The sequence below is a fragment of the Dermacentor silvarum genome, unplaced genomic scaffold, assembly GCF_013339745.2.
Source record: "Dermacentor silvarum isolate Dsil-2018 unplaced genomic scaffold, BIME_Dsil_1.4 Seq236, whole genome shotgun sequence".
Classification (NCBI taxonomy): domain Eukaryota; kingdom Metazoa; phylum Arthropoda; class Arachnida; order Ixodida; family Ixodidae; genus Dermacentor; species Dermacentor silvarum.
The window spans coordinates 1-22662 of NW_023605909.1; the positions used below are offsets into that span (position 1 = coordinate 1).

General features: G+C 47.6%; 1 protein-coding gene across 1 annotated transcript; it reads right to left on the reverse strand.

The window, feature by feature from the left end:
* Positions 1 to 1398: 1398 nt before the first annotated feature.
* On the reverse strand, positions 1399 to 17274 carry LOC119434768 (protein phosphatase 1 regulatory subunit 21; the record flags this gene model as incomplete). The annotated part of the gene is made up of 6 exons (XM_037701845.2): positions 17046 to 17274; positions 16425 to 16493; positions 16209 to 16349; positions 9784 to 9885; positions 7940 to 8104; positions 1399 to 1611 (listed from the first exon to the last, which is right to left on the reverse strand). Coding segments are annotated over exons 1-6 (762 nt in total), but the record flags the coding sequence as incomplete, so codon positions are not given.
* Positions 17275 to 22662: the final 5388 nt, after the last annotated feature.

Genomic DNA, 22662 nt, shown 5'->3' on the forward strand with positions numbered 1-22662 from the left:
AGAAAGCCCAACTGTTTCAGTGCCCTTTTCTCTACATACGCTACGCGCTCATTCCACCGCAGGTCAGATGTAATGATTACTCCTATGTATTTATAGCTATGGACGATACTCAAGGGGTGCCCGGCTAGGTTGTATGTGAAATTTAAGGGTTGTTTTTTTCGGGTTACTGTCATCGCCACAGTCTTTTGGTTATTCAGAGACATTTGCCACGTGGAGCACCACTCGTCTAGTTTTGTCAGTGTATCGTTCAATAAAGCCTGATCTTTTTCGCAAGAAATTTCTTGATACAGTAGGCAGTCATCTGCGAAAAGTCTAATTGTAACAGGGATGTTCTCGGCAATGTCGTTTATGAAGAGCAAAAACAAAAGAGGGCCCAAAACAGACCCTTGAGGAATACCGGACTTCACCGGAGTGGAAGTGGAACTAGTGCCGCGGATATTTACACTCTGGCATCTGCACGAAAGGTATGATTCAATCCATGCAAGCAAGGACTCATTTTGTAGTATTGGACGTAGTTTAATCAATAGTTTTTTGTGAGATACCCGGTCAAAGGCTTTTTCGAAGTCAAGAAAAATAATATCAACTTGATTATTTCTGTCTAAGGCGGCGGCGAGATCATGCATTGTTAGAAGGAGTTGCGTTACTGTAGATTTACCGAGACGGAAACCCTGTTGCAGGTTGTTAATTAAACTGTGTTTTTCCACGAACTTTGTGATATGCTTGCATATTCTATGTGTTGAGATGTCCCACAACGTCACAGCTAAGTTATGGATTGAACTATTCAAGTGTCTACTACACGCTTCCGTTCAACGTCGTCCGACGCATTGCTTCCAAGTCTGGTCATGCGCATATCTGAGCACAGCGATATGCTTAACTATAGTACCATTATTCAGCCAAGGTCCATTCATAGTTATGCATATCTTGGGTCTCACGCAGAAGCACCAGGACTGACTCCAGTGCATATGTAGGGAAATTAGGCTGCGCACTCTCACTCGACACCCACTCACGTTGCTACCAACTCACGTTAATAGTGGCTTCCGTACAGGCATGCCGGCACCCACTCACCCTCATACTCGCGTCAACGCTCACTAAACAGCCTTCACTCACATTTACACACGCATCCAATCACACTCGCCAATTGTCAATCACGTTGATACTCACGCCTACTCAAACATACAGGCACCCACTTCCATTCATATACACTCATGTTCATTCTACAGCTTTCGTCGCTCACTAAACCTCGGTCTCGCGCTTGCGAAACTTGTGTTGAGTGAGTATGAGTCAGTGTAATCGTGAGTGAATATCCCGACCCATGTTTCTCTGCATGAAGGGAACATTTCATGCATTTGGGCTCACGATGCTTTGCTATACCTGTGCAGGGCCCGGTTCTCAGCGTACCCCACATAGTGGGTGCTTGCCATAGTTGACGAGCAGCAACTGCAACAACGTGTTGGCAGCTATTTTCAGAGGTGTCACGGGTGTGCTGTACGCCGTGGCAGCGGTGTTACGCGGCAAAGCGCCATACGCGGTCCCTCGGCGGCTCCGGTCAAGGATGGGGCTGCCCACACCGGAGTGCTCGTCCCACGAATGGTCCTGACCGAAACAGGTGAGCTGAAACGTGCATCGGCGTTCGTTCATGTGCAACATGCAGCGCTGACCACGGCTGTGTCTTCCCGAGGCTAGCGCACTGCTGTTGGTTCGACGCCCGGTTTCGCACTTCCTCACTCACGCTAACGCAGAGACTCCAACGTCTCTCATAAACTTATGTGGTCCTTCTCGTTCTTCGTCACACGCACACACATTGGCACAAGGCGGGAAATATTGCTCTGGACAGAAGTGCTTGTCCCCCAGAGTTCTTTTCGCCGCTGCGGGCAATTGTAACGAGGGGTGGGGGGAAGCAAGCTTGTGGAATATAGAAGTAAACCGTACAGGGGAATGTACACAATATTAAATATCCCGCGCTAAAGCAAGTTTAAGTATGTTTTGACTTTTCCTGCTCGAATTATCTGAGATACTCGCCAGGTGCCCTTGCTCTGAAGTAATCGTCAATTCAATTTCTTCTTGACGCCGGCAAGAATCTTGCATGGCGGCGGTAGTTTCTGAGCATGCACTAAGTCTGCAATTGGCATTTTAGAGCGGTAGCCTTTATTTGGCTCTACTAGGGTGGCTAGAAGGGGAGGTGTGAATACCGGCGGCGCTTTCCTGCAGGCGCGCGTGACCCCCTTGCGCACCGATGCCACCAGGGGAAATATGGCGCTACAGCTCGCGGCGCGGGAAGCATAGCCGCGCCAGCCTCGCCTCGCCTCCGTGCCTTCGCCGTCAGTTTTGGTCTCGTCGCCTTGTTTGTGGTGTTTCTCGCGATACATAGCGTGTTGCACAGCGTCCGTCGTGGCATTGCCAATTGCCATCCTAGTATTATTCACGAGGCCTTTCACGCTAGCTCAATCTGATCACCACCGCCTTTTTTTTTTCCTTAGGTTTATCGTTCGCGACTTTATTAATGGAACTGCAGTCTTGATACCACGTCACATTCCTGCCCTCTCAGAAGATGCCGTGCCCACAGTACTTCCGAACTTGCCAAAATACATTAGCAGGACTCTGACGAAAGAAAGAAAAAGAAGAGATGTCTCACACGCTCCACGGGTTCCAGGTTCGGGACGCAAACCACTCCGGTATAGGCAGTTCCGCCTACTATGACCCTGTATGCCTGGACTACATATTCGACTCTCTGAGTACGAATAAAGTATTATTATTATTATTATCTTACAAGAGAAGCGGCGCTTGTCTATTGACAAGACGGGGGAATGCATGCCCACCGGCAGACGTGGAGGCTGTAAATATACAGCGGGATGGAATGCCCAGTCCAGTCGCAGAAGAATTGTTCATTATCGAGCTTAAGCGACCTTTGGAACTGTGGTCACTGCAAAAGTTTAAACAAAACATTGCTCGTTACTGGACTGCAGAGTTTGCATTGAACGAAATGCTGCGCCTGTTGTGTTAACCAAAATGGTAGTGTTCTTCATTGGAGAAGGAGAATTGCCAGCTGTAGCATCTACTTGGCTGGGCAGCTTCACAACGAAACCGTTGTGGAATCTAAAGAACAAACAGAAGGGACTTTGGGGGCCTTTTATATCTATCAGTCTATCAGAACCATTCTACAAGCTGGTCAATTAATGCCCTTATTGAAAACAAACTCACTCGTTTGCATGCCAAAGCTGTGGCAAAGTTAATTTATGCAGTTGATCAATTGGTGATGTGCCAAAAATTGGTTGCCTAGAGCATTCTGCTGCCCTGACAGCATCAGTTGTACGTTTTTATTGCGTAACAAGGATTCATTTTTTGCTTAAAGGTGTCATTCAGCAGGGCACTGAGAATAAACTAAAAGCACTGAAATATTGCGTGTTGTAGATCAAATTTTCCCATAGTTGTTTTCCTCACTTAAATAAACTATTTTATGACCAGATCTGTTGCTGTCTGAAATCATAGTAAATTGCTTATTTGAGCGTCGAAAGGACATGCTACACGTCTTCAAGCGCTGGCACAAAGTGGTTTGTACGTCGAGAAGTAATCGGGTAATGACTGCAGTTTACAGGTCGTACGTACGGCACGCATAGGGTGATTACTGCTGACCTCGAGGACGACGGTCGCATTTTGAGGGAGTCGAAGTGCAAGGCACCTGTGTGCCGTAAGGTGTGAGTGCGCGTTAAAGAACCCGAAGTGGTCGAAATTATTCCAGAGCCCCCAGCCCCTATGATTCTGATCTGGAGGACAAAAAAAAAAAAAAAAAACGCGTTTGAATCTATCGACGCAATGCGAACTGGGCCCATAAAATCTCACAGGAGTAGTGATGTGGGCTGATAAAACGTTGATTTCATGGATAAAGACGTATATTCCATGACGCTCGCAGACAACGCGCGATACCCGAGGCTGGCGATGCGCTCATTTCGGTTGCGTGCCTTCCCGCGCCTCGGTCAACAGCGCCGCCCTGCGGCATCGGTGCGCTGAGGGGTCACGCTTGCGCCGCCGGTATTCACACCTCCCCTTCTAGCCACCCTAGCGCGGGGGACGCGCGCTTTCATGGAGAGCGAACGCACGGCGGAGGCGACTTCCTCCCTCGTGCGAAAGGCCGTGGGGGGTAGAGCTAACAACTGCGTACTTATACTCCGTTTCATACATCAGGTGCAACGTTGTGGAGGCTAGAGATACTTTTTGCAGTAGCTGCGTTCGCACTCAGAAGTAGTTCGGTGTTTACTGACCGAATTTTGTGAAAATGTTCTTTACATGAGATCACTTCTGAACGAAAAAACTAATTCACCCTTAGAAACAAGCAAACCATGTACCCATATGGCTGCAAACACATTGTTTTAGATCAATTAGCTTTTCGTTATTGTTTTTTATTTGCAGCCTGTCGCGGCAGCCTCACGTGCAAGCTCGCGCGAGCAAACGCCGCTGGCGCGCAGCGAAGCATAGACGGAACGCGCGGAGTGATACATTTTAAGGACCGTACTTCTTGCGTAGCTTCCACCGCGTTGCACCTGATGTATGAAACGGAGTATAGCGCCGGAGCGGTTTCTCGCGCGCAGCGTATCTTGATAGCGATCTCCAGACGGCTCTGACCTTTCGTATGGGCTGTGCTCTCGCCGCTCGCAGCGATAGACCGCACGAACCTTCGCTCGCTGTGGGCTGCGGCGGCCGCGCTCGCTCGTGCGCGCTGACACCACGCGTGTTATTTCAGTGAGTTTTTTTGTTTTTTTATTGCGATAGCAATTATATGGACACTTGAACCGGATTTCTGCCGTCGGCGTCGCCGTCGCCGTGAGGTTCCCTATAGATAAAATCTTCGCCGCGCGCCGTATGCCCGAGAGGAAGTGTGCGGGGACGTGCGCTATCACGGAGAGCAAACGCACTCAATCTCCCACGCGCAAGCAAGGAAGCAGGAAGCCAGCGCCGGAGGGAGCAAGGGGGGGGGGGGGGGGGGGGGGGGGCGCACTTCTCTGCCAACAACCGCGCTCGTCGCTCGCTCGCACCGTCTCTTATCTCCACACGGCATTCGCCGCTCAGTTTCCGTTGAAGCGATAGACCGCACGTACCTTCGCCCGCTGCGGCGTATGCTTGCTGCCAGCGTTTTGACAGTCGTTGTCTGCTGTCATTCAGTGTGATCTCTTCGTGTTTGTGCGCGCTCACACCACGCTTGTTCATTCAGTTCGTAATAGTCGGGCCACATTTTCCAACGCACGCTACACACGCAATGCTGCCCGGATCGGCAGTGCAGCGCTACAGGTGTGTCCCTTCGCACGCGCTGCCCACGGGAAGCGCTTCTCATCAACACCACCGTTTCACACGCGCCTTCTCGTGGTCGTCGAGTCTCTCTTCATGTCGGTCTACTTACGCCGCAGCACACCTGCTTACTTAATCAGCTCATGTTTACTACAATTCATATTGCCACCAAAGCCGCTCACCTTACTTCGTATGACATTGCTGTGTTGCTATCGCATTCATTGCTTCGCCCTTAGGGCGAAACTTGACATTTTTCTCTCAAGTTTCGGTTGCTATTTTGAACGTGGCGTGTACACCGAGCAGGTGTCTCGGAGACCCATGTCTCAGTGATCGGCGTTACTTCCTGTACCTTCGCGAGAGCTAAGCGGTGCGAAGCTCGTTTCTTGGATCTCCATGGCGAACTCCGTTGGCGGAGATCGCCAACGCGGTGGCGTTCGTGTCGACTGTACACGGAGACGACGTCATTGCTGCGCAAATCCAAGCAAGTCGATCCTCTCCAAGCGTAGTATGAGGCAGGGCATTATTAAAGATTTTTTTTAAAGCCGCACTAATGACTTTTTTTTTTTCGGCCGAACGAGATTTCCGGACTATTTTTCAGTCCCCACGAGCTCGGAAAATCGGTTGGCGACTGTACGGAGCGCCCTAACCTAACCGCCGCACGTTGCTACTAGCCGGAAACTTCGAATTATCCGAATAGAGCCGCGCGGGCCATTCAAATTATCCGGTAGAATTTGCATTGAGAATGACGGGACCGCTCAAATTCTTCGAATTAACCGAAATTTCGAATTAACCGAGTTCGAATTGTCGAGGTTTTACTGTAGCTCAGTCGGGAGATTTTAAATCTTCAATAAAAAATTCGACCCTCGAGGGTCGCATTTGGCAGGAAAAATCAACCCTCAAAGGGTTAATGTCTAAGGCCAAATAAAGTGATCAGGAGAGAAAACATTTCAGTAATTAAAAAATAATTAAAAAGGAGCATCAGGCAGTACCTGTTAATGCGGCATACTGCACGAAACTTTGCGAGGAGCACATACGTTGTGCACCTAAACTGTGTCGTGTTGATACATCATCATCATCATTATGTTCACCGCAGGACAAAGGCGATCTCCAATTACCCGGTGCTGCAGGGAGAGTACTGCAGTACTGCCTTCTATTATAGAGGACATCTGTCGATACCTACTAGGGGCCAACACGCCAATTTTACGGGGATTCGCATGGGCCAGTGCACCCATCCTCCCCCCCTTCTGCCCCAATAATAAATTCAAAGGTTTTCGGCGCTGCAGCGGTCAAGATTTGAACAATAAAAGTTAGTTTTGTCTTTCTACTCAGAGAGCAGACACAGCACACCAAGTACAGCATAGACCACTTATAACGTAACCGTTTATAGTGCAGAACTGGCTACAACGCGGCCTTTTCCGACTCCCGTTTACCCTCCCATAGAACTCCACGCATGCCGCTTACAGTGCAGCCACGTGAGAGGAAACACCGGTTACAATGCGGCTTCCGTGGGAAAATCTCACCGACAAGGGCAGCAGCGAGCACGCTTCTCAACAAAGTGCCTGCTCCCGTCCGGCGTATGCATTATTCAATGCAATCAAACTCTCGTTAATTCCGACTTATTTGGCTGCACATCGGGACTTTGAGAACTGAAGGTTCATTTACAGGATTCAGCACAAAGCAAAGAACAGTAATAAAGGCATCGACGGCCGGCAGCAAATCGGACGCTGCGGCCAGTGGCAAGAAGGACGTTTCTTCTCGATCTGTCTCTCGCTTTAGCCCAGTCGATCTCTCGAGGTCACGTCACTTTCAGCCAATCGTCGAGTCAGCTCAGGTGTCATCATTTTCCTCCAATCGTAGGGGCCTGCACAAGTGGCGTCATATTCAGCCAATGGCATCACTCCAAGGGCTCTACTCTTTGATGGCTGCCTTCGTCCAGCGTTTCCTCCTCGCCTGGTAGGTTCTCGGCTGGCTGGAGGGGACGGGTTGTTCTCGAATGACCTTCTAGAGCTGCAAAACTGCTTAGCTCGGGTCCAGGGTCAACTACCTGGAACCGTGCCAGCCTCCCGATGCACTTTCGGGAAGAGTCAAGCAGGGGGCAGACGAAAGCTCGACATGCAGCGCACGAGGTGGGGATAAACAACTGGTTTGACGAGACCGATATCACGGTCGACGCGCCCCTGCGCACCAGGATGGACAGGTGACGGCGAGTGGTTGAGCTTGAAAACTTGACGGATGTCAGTTAATGGTCCGTATCTAACAGTGCGCAAGAGCGGTGCATGTTGAATGTGCGAAAGAGAAGATGACGTGGAGTGGTGGTACACCAATGAAAACCCGTTCCAGACAAAGATACCGCGTGGCTGAAGCACAAGACTGCAAGGGAAAAGTGCTCGGCCAGTGCCGCAGGAGACTGGTTTTGGAAAAAAAGGACAGGGGAGGTCGGTGCCAGTAGCAGCCACTCGGGCCTGCATCAAGAGGACTGCGTCCAATGTGGGCCGGCAAACGCTGCTCTGCCCTCGATGCTCCCATTCCTGCATTCCCTGGCTCAATATCCACTCAACCCTTTGAGCATGAGCTCCATTTGTAGTGCATGCAACACGCTGTGCAACACCACTCAACCAAGTGGACGATAACAATGACATCAACTACAGGTAATGGGGCTCACCTCAAGCTTAGCTCGCTCCTGAGTGAGCCTGCTGATCTGTTCCTCCCGTCTGCCAACAGCATCGCTGAGTTGGTCCTCGTGTGTGGCAAGTGCCTGGCGCACCTTGTCCAACTCCATCTCCAGCTTCTCAACTGTCTGCTTGTGTTCAAGCTCCGCAGCTGACACCTGGACATTTTGCCAGAGGAAATGCACAAATTTGTTAACAGTGACACTGAACTGCACAGAAATTTTGGACTGAACTCATTTTCGATAGCATGGGTGCAAAGGATACTACCTGCAAAACTTTATGCTTGAAATATGAGTGGAAGCATTGTGTAAAGCTAAAAAGAAATCAACACTATTGATGCTGAAACTAAAAGGAATGCTGCCATTTGTGCTCGCTGGAAATGACAACAAAACCCAGAATGTTGAATGTCTGGGTGCGTACGAGTGCAACAGTGAGATCTGGAATCTGCTTACGTCTGCTAAGGTGCCAATTTTAAAAAGTTACACCACCAGCAGCTTTGGCTTCGATCGCATACTCGGTTGTCTTTTGAAAGTAAGAACAGACAGAAAGAAGGAAAAGAAAGCACAACCACAAGGCACCTTCCAGTTGATAGACAGCGCTTCATGGCATGGCTTCTCTCTTCTGTGTGTTCTTGCCCTGTTTTTATTTTCAACAGTCATTTATAACCTATTTAGCCAAAATGAAGTTTCGGTGCAGTTGACTTTTCATAATTTTTTCTGAAATGAAATTTCATTCACTGTGTCACATTTAATGGAGCTGTTGCTTTTGATGAGCTAGATGATGGCCCTTAGTTCTCGTTCTTACTTTACGAAAGAATCATTGCCAACACTGCGGGATATGTGAAAGCAAGCCCGTAAATCACCCAGGTTCTCTAATTAAAGGCGGTCCTGCACCACTTGTCGGGCTTGGTGAAAAAGCGCAGTCCGTGGATAGCATACGCCGTTGTAAATATCTCGGTTACATTTTGCAGTCGTGCACGGCGCATGGAGCACGCAAGGGGAGCGCGAAGTCACCTTTTTCTTAAACACTCTCTTTGCAATAGAAGCCTTCTCCTCACTCTTTTTGTGCCCTTAATTCGTCATACAGCATATTCCCATACACGGCTGCTACTGAACGATCATGCACAAGGCAAACGCTGCGCACACACAACACGGTTGCATGTATCTGCAGTTCGCTACGCAGCAAACGTTCGGGGCACCCCACGATGGCCGTGAGGAGTCCACTCGCTGAGCGCACCGCAGTTGCTGAGGGCAATCACATTTGGCGCGTCGTAAGTGCCAAAATCGGAAATAGTGGCATCTTCGGGAACATCCAAAATCGAATTTGAACTTGGTGCCATGGTGACGTTCAGTAGGTGGTGCATTGTGGGCACGCCCCGCTGCGCCTTCACAGTGCAAGGCATTGAAGGAGCGGGAGCACCGCAAAGAGGATCATGGGTGACCTTTGATTGCCAATAACTCTGCTTATGCTGAATGCATTGAAGTACTTTTTGCGGATTTATCTCACAGTCTATTTTAACTTCAAATGCATTTCTTGACTTCAATAAAAAGTGGTTAAGGGCCCCTTTAAAGAAAAAAAGAAATATCAAGCCTCATTTGTTTCTGTTCTCCTAAATATCTGCAAGAATCAGTCTAATGGAGCTAACAAGCGTCCACTTTGTGTGGGTAAGCCCTGCGTTAGGGAAACTTTTGCAGATGCACCCAGGAGGAGCATTTCAATCAATCATTGCAGACTTGATCTCTCAATTCCAGCACTGCCAACAAAAAGCAGGACGTTCAAAAAACTGAGACAGTGTACCGGTACAGAGTTTAGCCACAAAAACATTTAAACCAAGTACCTGTAAGTGCAGCTTTTCATTCTCTTCAATGCGACTCTGCAACTCTGCGTCAATGATGCCCTGGTGCATTGGAGAGGCCGTGGCTGCTGCATGGTGTTTCTTCTAAAACGAATTGAAATAAAAGTGACTGCTCAAAGTTGCCCGAGACTCGATACGGGGTTTGCATCACTGCTTGCAAGACTGGCACTGCCTGCGATGCTTTACAGTGTTCCCTTACAACAATGTGAAGAAAACAGACAATGAAGACCAAGGGCAATTACGTTTTCACTGAAATGTAAAAATATTACAGTTTTAGCTTGCCCACAACCTTCTTACCATTTGCAGATTACCGGAAAGAGATGTGGCAGCAACAACACTGGTAGTAACATCTGGTGACGCAGCAGAGTCTAAAGCGAGAGCATGCAAAGCTAATATTGCCATGACCTGCATATTCTACTTAATTGCTGGTGTAAAGTGTTGGTAGTGATGTAATTGTTAACATGCAATGGTATGATGATTTTCCTTCAGCGATAATACTGATGCAGCACAAATACTTTTTAAGCGCGGTCTAGTTTGAACAAATTGTCACAAGATGTCGCTACCAGCTTTGCTCCTGCCGTCCACAGTTCTGGTAAGCCGGTAATCCACAAACGGTAAGTCTAGAGATAAGCTAAAACCTCTTTGTTAAGGAAAATATAACTGGCATTGCCAACTCCAACCGCTTTCAGTCACTTTCTATTTAAGTCACTTTCTATTACATCAAGCATATTGCCACAGTGTCACAAAAGAGCGTGTAATCAAAGCGCGCGCCACGTGTTACGCAAGCCAGCGAAAGAAACACGCCGGGCCCGCGGCAGCTTCAACAGAGGGGGAGAGCGGATACGCCTCAAACAGCTGATGCGACCAATGGAGTCTAGACGTCTAGAAGCATAGATGAAGCAACGGTAACCAAAGAGAGAGAGAGCACAGGCGCCGAGACACCTTCTCACCCGGCGAATTGAGAGAGATTACTACAGCATGAGTGTGCACTAACAGGATGAGTCATCACCCCCCCTCGACGACGCTCCGACGGCGGCAGTCGAAGATGAATTGACTCGGAGATTCCCAGGCTTTGGACATGCTACGGGATCACAACTCCGATAGGAAGGTTCGAGAACGCCTGTGAAGGATATAAAACACCGTGTGGGAATTAGAAAAGTACAGACCGCTCCGGTGAAGAGATGCAACGTGAAGATTGACCGTCTGCGGAACAAGGGGATTCCCTGGCAAGCTAGTCGACGAGTTCATTGAGCCGTTTGCATTTCCGGAAGAAGTTCCCTCTTCAAGATTTGTCCCGAGCTACGCCGAGATCGTCCGACTGAAGACCAACACGGGTGAATACAATTGGACACTTCGTGTTCCTATTCATTTTGTATTTTATGTGTTGGACTCTAAGTGCTTGTCGTTAATTATTTTCCTGTGTTTTGTGAATACCCATCTGATTTGTATTGTGTTGTGTCTAGCCCAAGTGTGCACGTGTGTAACTGCCTTGTGTGAAGAATATATTTTGTTGTGTTTTGGCAACTCTGGGCTCTGACTCGGTCATTGGACAACAACCGGCGTTCGCTGGCACACCAGAGGGCCCACAACTAATTGTCCTTGCTTTCGTGGGATTATTTTCGGAAGCTGATAAGTCGGCTTTGAAATTTGGTCCGGCATCTACGCCTCGTCCACGGGGTCTGTGAGACACAGATACCCATTTCTGAGAGGTCTCGTAAAATTCCATAACGCTAAGTATTGTTGTAGGCCTTGTCCATGTCAAGGAACAGAGACAGAAAAAACTGTGAGCAAAAGCCTTACGAATGCACGTCTCAATCCTTATGAGATGATCGGGTGTGGATCGGCCTTGTCGAAATCCACATTGATATGGGTCGAGCAATTTGTTTGCTTCAAGAAAGTGTAATAATCGACAGTAAATATCTTTTTGAATAACTTATAGGCAACTCGTTAATGCAATAGGATGGTAGCTTGACCCTAAGGATGGGTCTTTTCCCTGTTTCAAGACAGGGACTACAACAGCCTCTTTCCATGCCAATGGAAGGTATCTGTGTCTTTTACACTTTTAGCGCACGAAAAGGGACGAGAGACAGGTATGACGCAGGCACAGGGTACGACGCACAAGGTATCCTGCTGCCCAGATATTACTGAAAAAAGGCAGCAGTGCTAGTTGTGTGTTAGGGTGAAGGTGTTTTATCATTAAATACATGATTCCATCAGCTCCCAGAGCAGGCTTCTCACAACTGTTCAAAGAAGCTCTGAACTCAGCAACTCTAAAAGGATGGTTGGTTGTACGGTTAATTTGTGCTATATTTCCTGTTCAGTGCCTTACTTTCCCTTATTAATTTGTGTTTGAGAAAAGATGCTGAATAGTTTGCCGAACTGGACACATGCTCAAAATGTTTGCCAAGAGCATTGGCTTGGTCTTCCACCAACGGCAAATGGTAAGACAGTCAATTTATTAACTTTGTTACCCTGTTCCATACTTTTCTTTCTCGCATATAGGAATTAATGTTTGAGATTTACTTTTGCCAGCTCTCTCTTTTAGCAGCACATTGTGCACGTCTTCCTTGCGACTTGATATGCTTACAGTTGATGGAGGTTTCCTGCTATTGGGGAAGCTACAAAGGAGACACCATGCATTGTTTTGTTTCTTATGTGCTTCTTTACATTCCTCACTCCACTAGGAAATGTGTCGCTTAAAAGCAGACCCTCTAGTTTGTGGGATGCATACTGATGCAGCCTCAATTATAAACACTGTTAGGTAGGCCACTGCTTCATTAATACTGAGTGCACGGACATAACCTCAGGTCAACAGTTTAGATTTGCCAAACTGCGTCCAATCGCCTGAATCAAATTTCCATCTGGGAAATTGTGGTTTTATTAGGTTTAAAGCAATCGGAAAGTGATCACTTCCGTAAAGATTCTCGACATTCCACTCTATGTACAGCATGAGTGCACCTGATGCTTTAGGTCTGTCAAGGAAAATGTTTTTATATGCAAGGCTTTAGAATGTAGGTTCATTCTTATTAAGGAGGCATGCACCTGAAGAAAAAAGCAATTTCTATTAGGTGGCCTCTCGCAACACAATGGGAGTCTTCCCACAGGGTGCTATGTGCATTTACCACTCTAACAACAAGGTTTGTAAAGTTCATTGATAAGGCTCTGAAATTCAGTTCTGTGAAGTTGATGGATGGGAGGGATGTAGATGGAAGTGACCAGCTTATTGAACAGCAGTGCAAGGACAGCCTTAAGGAGCATTTGGAGTTGCTGGCACCTTTGTCTACTATTATGGCCCGACGAGGCGAGGGCGCCGTCACGATCTTTCCAAAAAATGGCATATTCTCAAAGAAAGTTTGTCTGTGCATTCCTCAACACACAGCGCCTTTGAAGCGAGTTTAAAAAGTAGTTCTTTAACATCATCTAGGTTGTGGAGGAGTCCCCCAACGTTCCACTGAAATATTTGTGTGTTTATATTGCAGAAGATGTTTGTGCTGTGTCTATTGTGAGAAGACTAACTTAACTTACAGAGCCCTTTACAGGCCCTGCGATGCGAGGTTTCTCTTGCTTGGAGCAGTTGGGAGATTCTCGCTGCTCTTTAGGTGCTCGTGGCGCCATTTGACGCGCCATTTGACTCGTGGCGCCATTTGACTTCCATTTGAGGCGCGTATCCATTCGACTGGATACCCGCTCTTGCAAGCAGTGCATTTGACGTGAAAGCCTCATCTCGAGGGACAAGACCCTTGAGGCCAGCTGCCTGGAGGTCGATGGCCCCTTCATCTGGGACGGATGGCATCGCTAGCGGCTCACAGCGTGTGGGCCTGACAGCCACCTGGAAGGCATTGTGGCACTGTCCCTCGACACCCCACTTCGGCAAAGCTGTTCTTGGGCAGGTATGGTACACACCTTTGTGCCTCCATGAATGATACGACTTTGACTATGACAATTTCTTTTTCTTTCTTCCAGGACGGGCTGGACCGCGAGTGTGCGGCATGCTCGCCATCACAGTTGACGCAGTGTGGAGCATTCTCCCACATTTCAGAGGAATGTTCATTGGCACTACATTAAGCACAGGTCTGTCGGTCTAGGCAGTTCTGTGGACTATGGCCGAAACGCTGGCATTTAAAGCATCGAAGAGGACTTGGCATATAGGGTCTGACCCAGATTTTTACATAGCCTGCCTCGATTGTCTGGGGCAGAATGGTTGAGCCAAAAATGAGAATAAGATGTTTTGTCTGGATCTCTTTTGCCCGTCACACGTCCATCTTTATTCGCTTCACATTCATTACATTCTGGTCACTCCAACCCTCCAAATTTGAGTCAATTCCACTAAATCACCTTCTGAAACACTACCACAAATGGTGTTCAGGGTTCGATGTGGTGTTACTGCCACAGGATCATTACTGAATGATGCTAGATTACAGAGCCTGTCATGTTGCTTTTTCTCGCAGAGTTCCAAAAGAAAATCACCGCTAGCCATCTTAGGTGCACTGTAGCCAGGACCAATAGCTTCAGTAAGACATTTTGTAACGAGAAAAGGTGAAATTAATCTTAGTCTTTTCTAGTTTCTCAGGGTGGATCACATGGTATCAAGGAAAGTTTTCAGTTTGCCAGCCAAAAAAATTTGAATACTTCCTCGGTGCGCCCCCTTTTCTGGGACCAATCAGGAAGGGTGAGAAATGAACTAACCATAAAATTGTTCTTATTTCGGCAGTAATGCCAGCCATCCACCATGGAGCCCAACAAGGGGATGCTGCAGGACTTGTAAGAAACACATCCTGCGGATGCCAGCTACATGTTATGCTATAGCCAATTATGTGCAACCAAAGTTGGTTGCTCCACCTGGAAACTCGGAAGTGAGACGAAGTGAATAGAAGACAGGAAAGTGATAAGAGAAAGGTCAGAGAGAGGGACAGGAAAGGTGACTGCCCCCAGGTAAGTTAGTCCGGGGGTGCCGTGTACGTGAAGCAGAGGCCAAGAGGTGTGTTGCCTCCACAGAGGGGCCAAACACCCGGCATTGGCCCAGGATCCTCTTTTCCCCGGACATGGCCAAGCTACGCACGGCTACATGCACTCGGGTCCAAAATATCAGTCACCAGTGCAAAGACACAGAACTGTGAAGCTTCCATAGTTTATAATTCCAGTTCAAGTTTTAATTGAAATTTTTACTGTATATACCCTCTGAAGCTTACAACTCTAATAGGAAACACACTTCCTGCAACAAAATTTTTGGAAGCTTACTTACAAAGCTCCTTATAACATGTGCGCAACCACAACAATAACTTTCAAACCTTGATTACTTGCATCCAGAAAATCTAGCTCCCATTTCTTTTGCCCCTGGTTATCAGTGACAGTTAGCTAGTGAAAAACAGGAGCAAGCTGCAATATTCAAATTTTGTTAAACAACAGTTCCTGAGTACAAGTATGCCATTCTGAAAATGCTTAGTTTATTATTGTTCTCTAAAAATATATGACTTGTAAGTAACTTGAAAGTAAAAGCTACTTTTTACAGCAACTAGCACTGAACTCAAGTACTTTCAGAAATATAGTATCATACTTATTCGATTCCAAGTCATTACATATTCTTTTTTTAAGCGGGATACAAAAGTCATAAGTTGGATTAGAATCGAGGATTTGGCCCGTGTGGCCGTCTGGTCACATCAAGCGCGTTGTAGGGGCAGGTGGCAAATTGAATGGTGCGAGTGTGCGGGAGGACATCTCGGCTGTCATCACTGTGCGTTTGTTTAGAAAGTGTATTTCCAACGGCGTACAGAAGACAATGCACTGTGGGAGGAGCAGAGCAACAAGGAATCCAGTCATCTCGACACGGATGACGACAAGCGACTGGTTGCATTCGCCACTACTTTCACCAAAATTCATTCTTTGAGGCTTCAAAAGGTTAGTGCTTTTTTTGGGGTCAGCTTACACTGGAGGACCCTTTAATTTTCATTTTTTTCTGGCTTCTCGATTTTCAGGTGTCTGCTTAGATCCACGGTAATTGGTACTCCTACTTAGTTTTTTGCCAGGCACTCCGTAACTTAACTTTATTACTTCTTTTTTGTAATTTGTACATGTCTGATCTTGCCGTTACAAGGTGTTCACACACAGTGCATTCAATACTCGCGCAATATGTATTATTAAAAATCCAGCAGGCCACCGCAAGATTGCTAAAATCCCGTCACACACTCGTGAGCCCAAAGTGCAGTGCCTGTGCTGAGAGCAATAAGTGCAGGCAACCTGGCTTCATCTTTTGCTCCCATAGGCTGCCAATGCTTCGAGAAATGTATGCACTCTCTTGCCAAGAATTCTGAAATGGCAGCTTGCCCATTATACACAGCCATTTCGGAAAGTAGATGAATACGTTCATACTCAATCAGCGGGGTCACATTTTTTAGAAAGAGCCTCCCCACCTTATTCTTCCTTGACCGATCTTCTTCAAGTTCTTCTTGGAGGAAGCTGACACGCTTTGTTAGCTGTTGGTTGCAAAAGTTCAGGCTTTCAACTTCCTGCAGCAGCTTGCGCATCCCCTGGTCTTTGTCCTTCAAGCAGTCCTGAAATTACCATGGGGAAAATAATGCTGGCGTGCTTGCTGAAGTAGCGAACGGCCACATAGTTTGCTGCTTTACCTTGAGCTCGGCATTCTTGGCCTGCTCATCTGCCACAGCCTTCTTGAGGACCTGGGCTTGCGCACGTAGCTGCAACAGAACAAAAAGCGGCCGGTTACACGATAAGATCAACACACAGGTGCTGCGAAAAGCAGCGTGCACTCGCCACATCACGGCAGAAGACACATACACCAGCTGTGTCATGTAGACCACCTGATCGAAACGACTACAACTTTATAGCAGCATACACAAAGCGGTGAAAACGAAGTGAATCCCGGCGCGCGCGTACGCATGCACAGAACAGGCAAGCACGTCTTTAAGAATACATACATCTGAAAGTCGCATGCTTGACGCGACGTGCGATAGGCGTCCTTTCTAAATTGATCCACGAGCAACGACCCAAATCACGTCTGTTCTCGTATAACCGATATCTTCAGAAGCAGCTATCTCCACCCCCTCCGAAGCCAGAGGCAACGCCGCGCAAGTTCCGGGTCCGAACTCCGCGCCCCTGCGGCCTCTTACAACATGCACGGTCATGCAAAAAACAATGAACCAAAGCGAGTGTTCTCACTTAAACACGCGTTCACGCGACATTTAGTTTTCACGGCAGGGAGGATGACCCCACGTCAGTGCATGCGCTACCTTGGAGTACTCGTAGGCGAGTTTCTGATACTTTGCCGGCAAGCCACCTTCCGGCGAGGCTGACTCGTCCATCAAGCTCGCGCGGTGTAGCGATATCGGGCCACAGACAGGTGGCTGCGGGCCACCCCCTGCAGTTAGCGCCGAACCACCAGCAGCGCACGCGCCTCCAAATTACAAAAGCACCACAGGTGATAACCGTCTGCACTATCTGTAATCTGATGGGAAGAGCGATCGCCGCGGCCTCTCGTTTTCATACAAAATGAAGCTGTTTCAAGCCACATCGATTGCAATCCAGAATCGGTGCGGCAGACTTGAACTTCGCTACAGTGAGTCCAGCGGACACCTTGGCGAGCGCCGAGGCTGACGCAAAAAACGTTGAAATTGTGGCGGCGCTGCCGTCGCCTTATTTTAAATCTCCGGTCAGTAAACGTTGGCTCCGTTAGGGTGGCTAGAATGGGGAGGTGTGAATACCATAGAGTTCATATCAGCTATAAGTCAGAGTTATAAGTTATTAACTCTATGGTGAATACCGGGGGCGCTTTCCTTCGAGTAGAGTGACCTAGAATATGGGAGAGTGTCCAAAGCGGTTGAAAGCGCCGGCTCCGGCGAGGGCCTTTTTCTGTGAACTGCCGCGCCGCTGCTGCTCCGGACCCGTGGGCTTTTAGCGCTCGCGAAGCGCGCGGGAAGCGAGGGTCGTCTGCTACGCGTTGTAGTTTTTTGCGTTCATTTTCCACGCAAAACACTTAAACTTTATTTAACTTCAACAGTGTGGTGCTGCATGGGGCTCACCTATCTTTGAGCGTTTCTTTGGGCTTGGACAGCAATATAATGCAAAAACTAACGTATCAAATTCATTAGCGCGGCCTAGCTCCGGTGCTAGAGCTTGGGAACGGTATTACGGTAACTGTGCGTGCGTCGAAACGCGCTAAATGAGCCCGCGCAAGGAAAGAACGTAAAAAAGAAACGTTACTCGCATGGGTAGGCGGCCAATAGCACCATGCTCGCAAGAATAAGAGCAAGAAAAAAAAAAAAATGTCACAGTTTCGCCCTAAGGGCGAAGCAATGAATGCGATAGCAACACAGCAATGTCATACGAAGTAAGGTGAGCGGCTTTGGTAGCAATATGAATTGTAGTAAACATGGGCTGATTAAGTAAGCAGGTGTGCTGCGGCGTAAGTAGACCGACATGAAGAGAGACTCGATGACCACGAGAAGGCGCGTGTGAAACGGTGGTGTTGATGAGAAGCGCTTCCCGTGGGCAGCGCGTGCGAAGGGACACACCTGTAGCGCTGCACTGCCGATCTGGGCAGCATTACATGTGTAGCGTGCGTTGGAAAATGTGGCCCGACTATCACTAACTGAATGAACAAGCGTGGTGTGAGCGCGCACAAAAAAACATGAATAGATCACACTGAATGACTGCAGACACCGACTGTCAAAACGCTGGCAGCAAGCCCATACGCTGCAGCGGGCGAAGGTACGTGCGGTCTATCGCTGCAACAGAAACTGAGCGGCGAATGCACAGTGCATAAAGGTCAGAGCCGTGTGGAGATAAGAGACGGTGCGGCGAGCGACGAGCGCGATTGGTGGCAGAGTAGAAATGCCCCCTCCCCCCCCCCCCCCCCCCTTCGGCGCTGGCTTCCCGCTTCCTTGCTTGCGCGTGGGAGAGATAAGAGACGGTGCGGTCGAGCGACGAGCGCGGTTGTTCGCAAAGTGGAAGTGCCCCCCCCCCCCCCCCCCCCGCCCGCTCCCTCCGGCGCTGGCTTCCCGCTTCGTTGCTTGCGCGTGGGAGATTGAGTGCGTTCGCTCTCCGTGATAGCGCGCGTCCCCGCACGCTTCCGCTCGGGCATACGGCGCGCGGTGAAGATTTTATCTATACGGAACCTGACGGCGACGGCGACGACGACGGCGACGCCGACGGCAGAAATCCGGTTGAAGTGTCCATATAATTGCTATCGCAATAAAAGTGAATTACGCGCGCAGTCAAGTGAAATAATTGCGTGCGTGCAGTGACCGCTTTGCTCACCATTACGCGCTTTTCGCTCACGGTCAGTAGGGGTTTACAGCTATATGCGTATGTATTTATTGGAATGTTTTTTAGCCACGACAATATTTTATTATGCACAGAGCAGTGTGAGAAGGTGCAAGGGAAGCAAGAGAAAGAGCAAAGACGGCCCTAACGACGCAATATTGTTGGCTTATTTCGCTTCAGAGATTGCGTACACGAACAATTCTTGCTGTGCGCTATCTCTTCAATACAAACTTCGCGCATGATGTACCTTAAGGTTCACCGTGAGCGAAGGTTTTTTCAAATTCAGAAATTCGAAAGAAAAGCCATTCGAGCCAGCCAATATAGCTAAACAAAAATATTTATTTTTCGACATTGAAATAAATAGATAGCTACTACTGGCCTAGCCATTTACTAATGTGTTATGTAAAAGTTATTACTGCAATAGCCTTGTTTTAATAATCCGTGAATCCTCTCTGAAATTACCAACATGTATACCTTCTCATTATATCATAGTTATTGCGTAACGTGTAATTTTTTACGTAAACGAACAAGCCTTCATAGCGCGTGACGATGTTTGTGCTTGCATTAGATTGAGTGGAAAATCATCTTGAAAATTACTGTATTTGATCCACTACAAATATCGCTATTGATTCTACATATCCCTAAAATTGTTACCTTCAATAACAGCAAAAAAAAATGAAAAGTTTATGTTCTGGTGATTTCTTGCCTCTTTCATTACGTAACTACAAGTACGTAGTTAGTGATCAGTAAGTATATTTGCTGTGTACGAACCAGCGAACATACGCAATAAATATTCCTAAAGTTACTTTCATGTTAAAATTCGCCTAGTGTTTGCGCTCTTGCAGCACAAGAAGGCGAAAGACGAGTTGCACATACGTAATCCATCATGTTCGTTTTCTGACGCTTGCTCGTAATTATGAAATGAGGCATATGTATGCAATGTTGCACTGTTAGCGTTTCAGTTATTTCGGTTTGGCTTGTTTTTGCCGCGTATATTTCTCGCGTACCCTTTACCTATACACGCCGTGCTATAGCTTATTAGTGGCTTTGGTAGGTTGTACGGCTAAGCTCGAGGACGCGGGTTCGATCCCCGGCCCCGGCGGCTTACATTTCCATGGAGGCAAAATGCATAAAACACCCGTGTACCGAGATTTAGGTGCACGTTGAAGAACCCCAGGTGGTAGAAATTAACGGAGCCCTCCACTGCGGCGTCTCTCATAGCCATATTGTGATTTTTTGGTGTAAAACCCCAGAAATTTGCTGGGGTTTATTATTATTGTTTGTACTGTTATTATGTATGTTTGTATATTATTATGTATGTTTGCATATTATTACCCTTTACCTGTGCTCTCAGTTCTTCATGATATATGGGCAAGTTCGACACGTTGAGATCGAGATTGGCATTCAACACATTTTTATCGTCACACCCACAGCATCACAGGGATTTCTGGCCGTCGTCATATGACCACACGTCATATTCTTATCGTTAACCGTGACGTGAGTGCAAGTATGTCAAGTTACTAATGCCATGACCCATCAGTCATCTTAGCCACACATTAGTGCCTTTCCACACTACACTTTGGTATATATACCAAGTGAACGAGCCGCGAGAGTTACGCGGTGTGTATTTATTTTTGGTACCGCGGCATCGGCCAACATACACATTCCGCTTCCCAAGAGCCCAGTTAAGGATTTCGCCTTAATAAAGAAACTACAGGGCACGGGATGCAGTCTTGTAAAGCAAATCGAATGCAATAAACAAATGAAAGGAAACGATAGGGTGTAAAAGCGTTAGCATGAGTTAGCCATATCTGCTACGTTCTCTTGGTTATTATCGCGGTCTCTAGCTTATTTTCTTCTGCAGCACATTCACGTTACTCGTTCGACGCATAACTAAATGAAGTAAGCGCGCGGAATGCGTTACTACAGCCGCGTAAGCGCGGACCAAGCGAGCTAGAAGGAAATAGACAAAATACCCGTATTCACAGCCGGCAAACGCGTTCTCTGTGCGGTAAGTCACTGCGGTGTTACCTTGCGGTGACGTGGTACTTAATATATCCCAAATTATCGCGATGTTGGCTAATAGCAACGAAAATATCAGACTCGTAGCAGACGCCCACCGCCTTGGCGCGGCTTCCGCAGCGGAGAAAGCCCACGATGGATGGAATCGGGCGGTGTCATACGCCACCTAGCCATGACTATGAACATATTTTGTACTTTGTGGTGGGTGAAATTTCACCCCTGCCTTGATTTTAGCCACCAATCAGATAACCTCTGTTTGGTTATTTCTACCCGCTTAAAGTCTATTTTGCCTTCACTGTCCCTAAACCCCATTCCTTTGAAAAAATCAGCCCCGTTGCTTTGCACTGTAAGGTTAAGCCCTTTACAGAAAAGTATGAGGTGTTCAGCCGTTTCCTCTTCTTCTCCACACGCACAGCACAACGTGTCTATACCTTGGTACTTGACTCGGTACATCTTAGTCCGCAATACTCCCGTCCTGGCTTCAAACAACAAAGAGCTTCCCCTAAAATTATCATAGATATTTTCTTTGACAGTTTCTTGCTTGAAAGTTCTGTATGTGCCCAGTGCTGATTTCGTCTGCATCCCTGTTTTCCACAGACCCCTCTCTGTTTCCTTATCCTTTTTCTTAACCGCTGTTTCCTGGTTTGCAACCCTCCTGCAGTCCAAATATTTGATTGACAGTTTTCTGGTCAGCTTCCTCCATTTTGTATCAACATTCCTCATGGACAAATAACTGCAAACTCTCCTTGCCCACAGCTTTTCTGCCATTTCTTTCAATCGCTCCTCAAATTCTATCTTGCTGCTGGCTTCCCTGCCCTCGAATGACGTCCATCCCATGTCACCCTGTACCCCCTGATTTGGTGTATTTCCGTGTGCTCCCAGAGCCAGTCTACCTACCCCTCGCTGCTTAACTGCCAACCTTGCTCGAACCTCTGATCTCATGCACAGGACCGCATTGCCGAAAGTCAAACTAGGGACCATCACCCCTTTCCAAATCCCTCTCACCACTTCGTACCTATTGTAATTCCACTTCCTACCTATTGTGATGATGATATTGATGATGATCTATTGGCATCCCCTTTGAAACGGGGCGGCGACAAATAGTCACCTAGCCTGCTTGATTTAATCAGGTATACTATACATGTTCTTTATCTTGCATTTTTGTATACCTATCATTATTTTTCTTTTTCAAAAATTTACCTTGTACCGCTGCCTATGATTTTAAGAGATCAGGTCGCATCCATCTTTTCCCTACTTTTTTTCCACCAGTACTCTAATCGTCTCTTGCTGATCTCTACGGCTGATCTGTTTATGTTTCCTTCCACTTTAAACCCAAGCGCTTCTGGGAGTTGCACGTTACCTACGGTTCTCGCTGGGTGGATCCCGTCGCATTCCATTAGGATGTGCTGAGTGGTCTCTGGATCTTTACTGCAGCATACACATGTCTCATCTAATTCCGAATATTTGTTCCGATATGTTTTCGTCCTTAGGCAACCGGCTCGAGCCTCAAATAGCAAGGCACTGCCCTTTGTGTTATCGTACAGATTTTCCCTTCTAATTTCT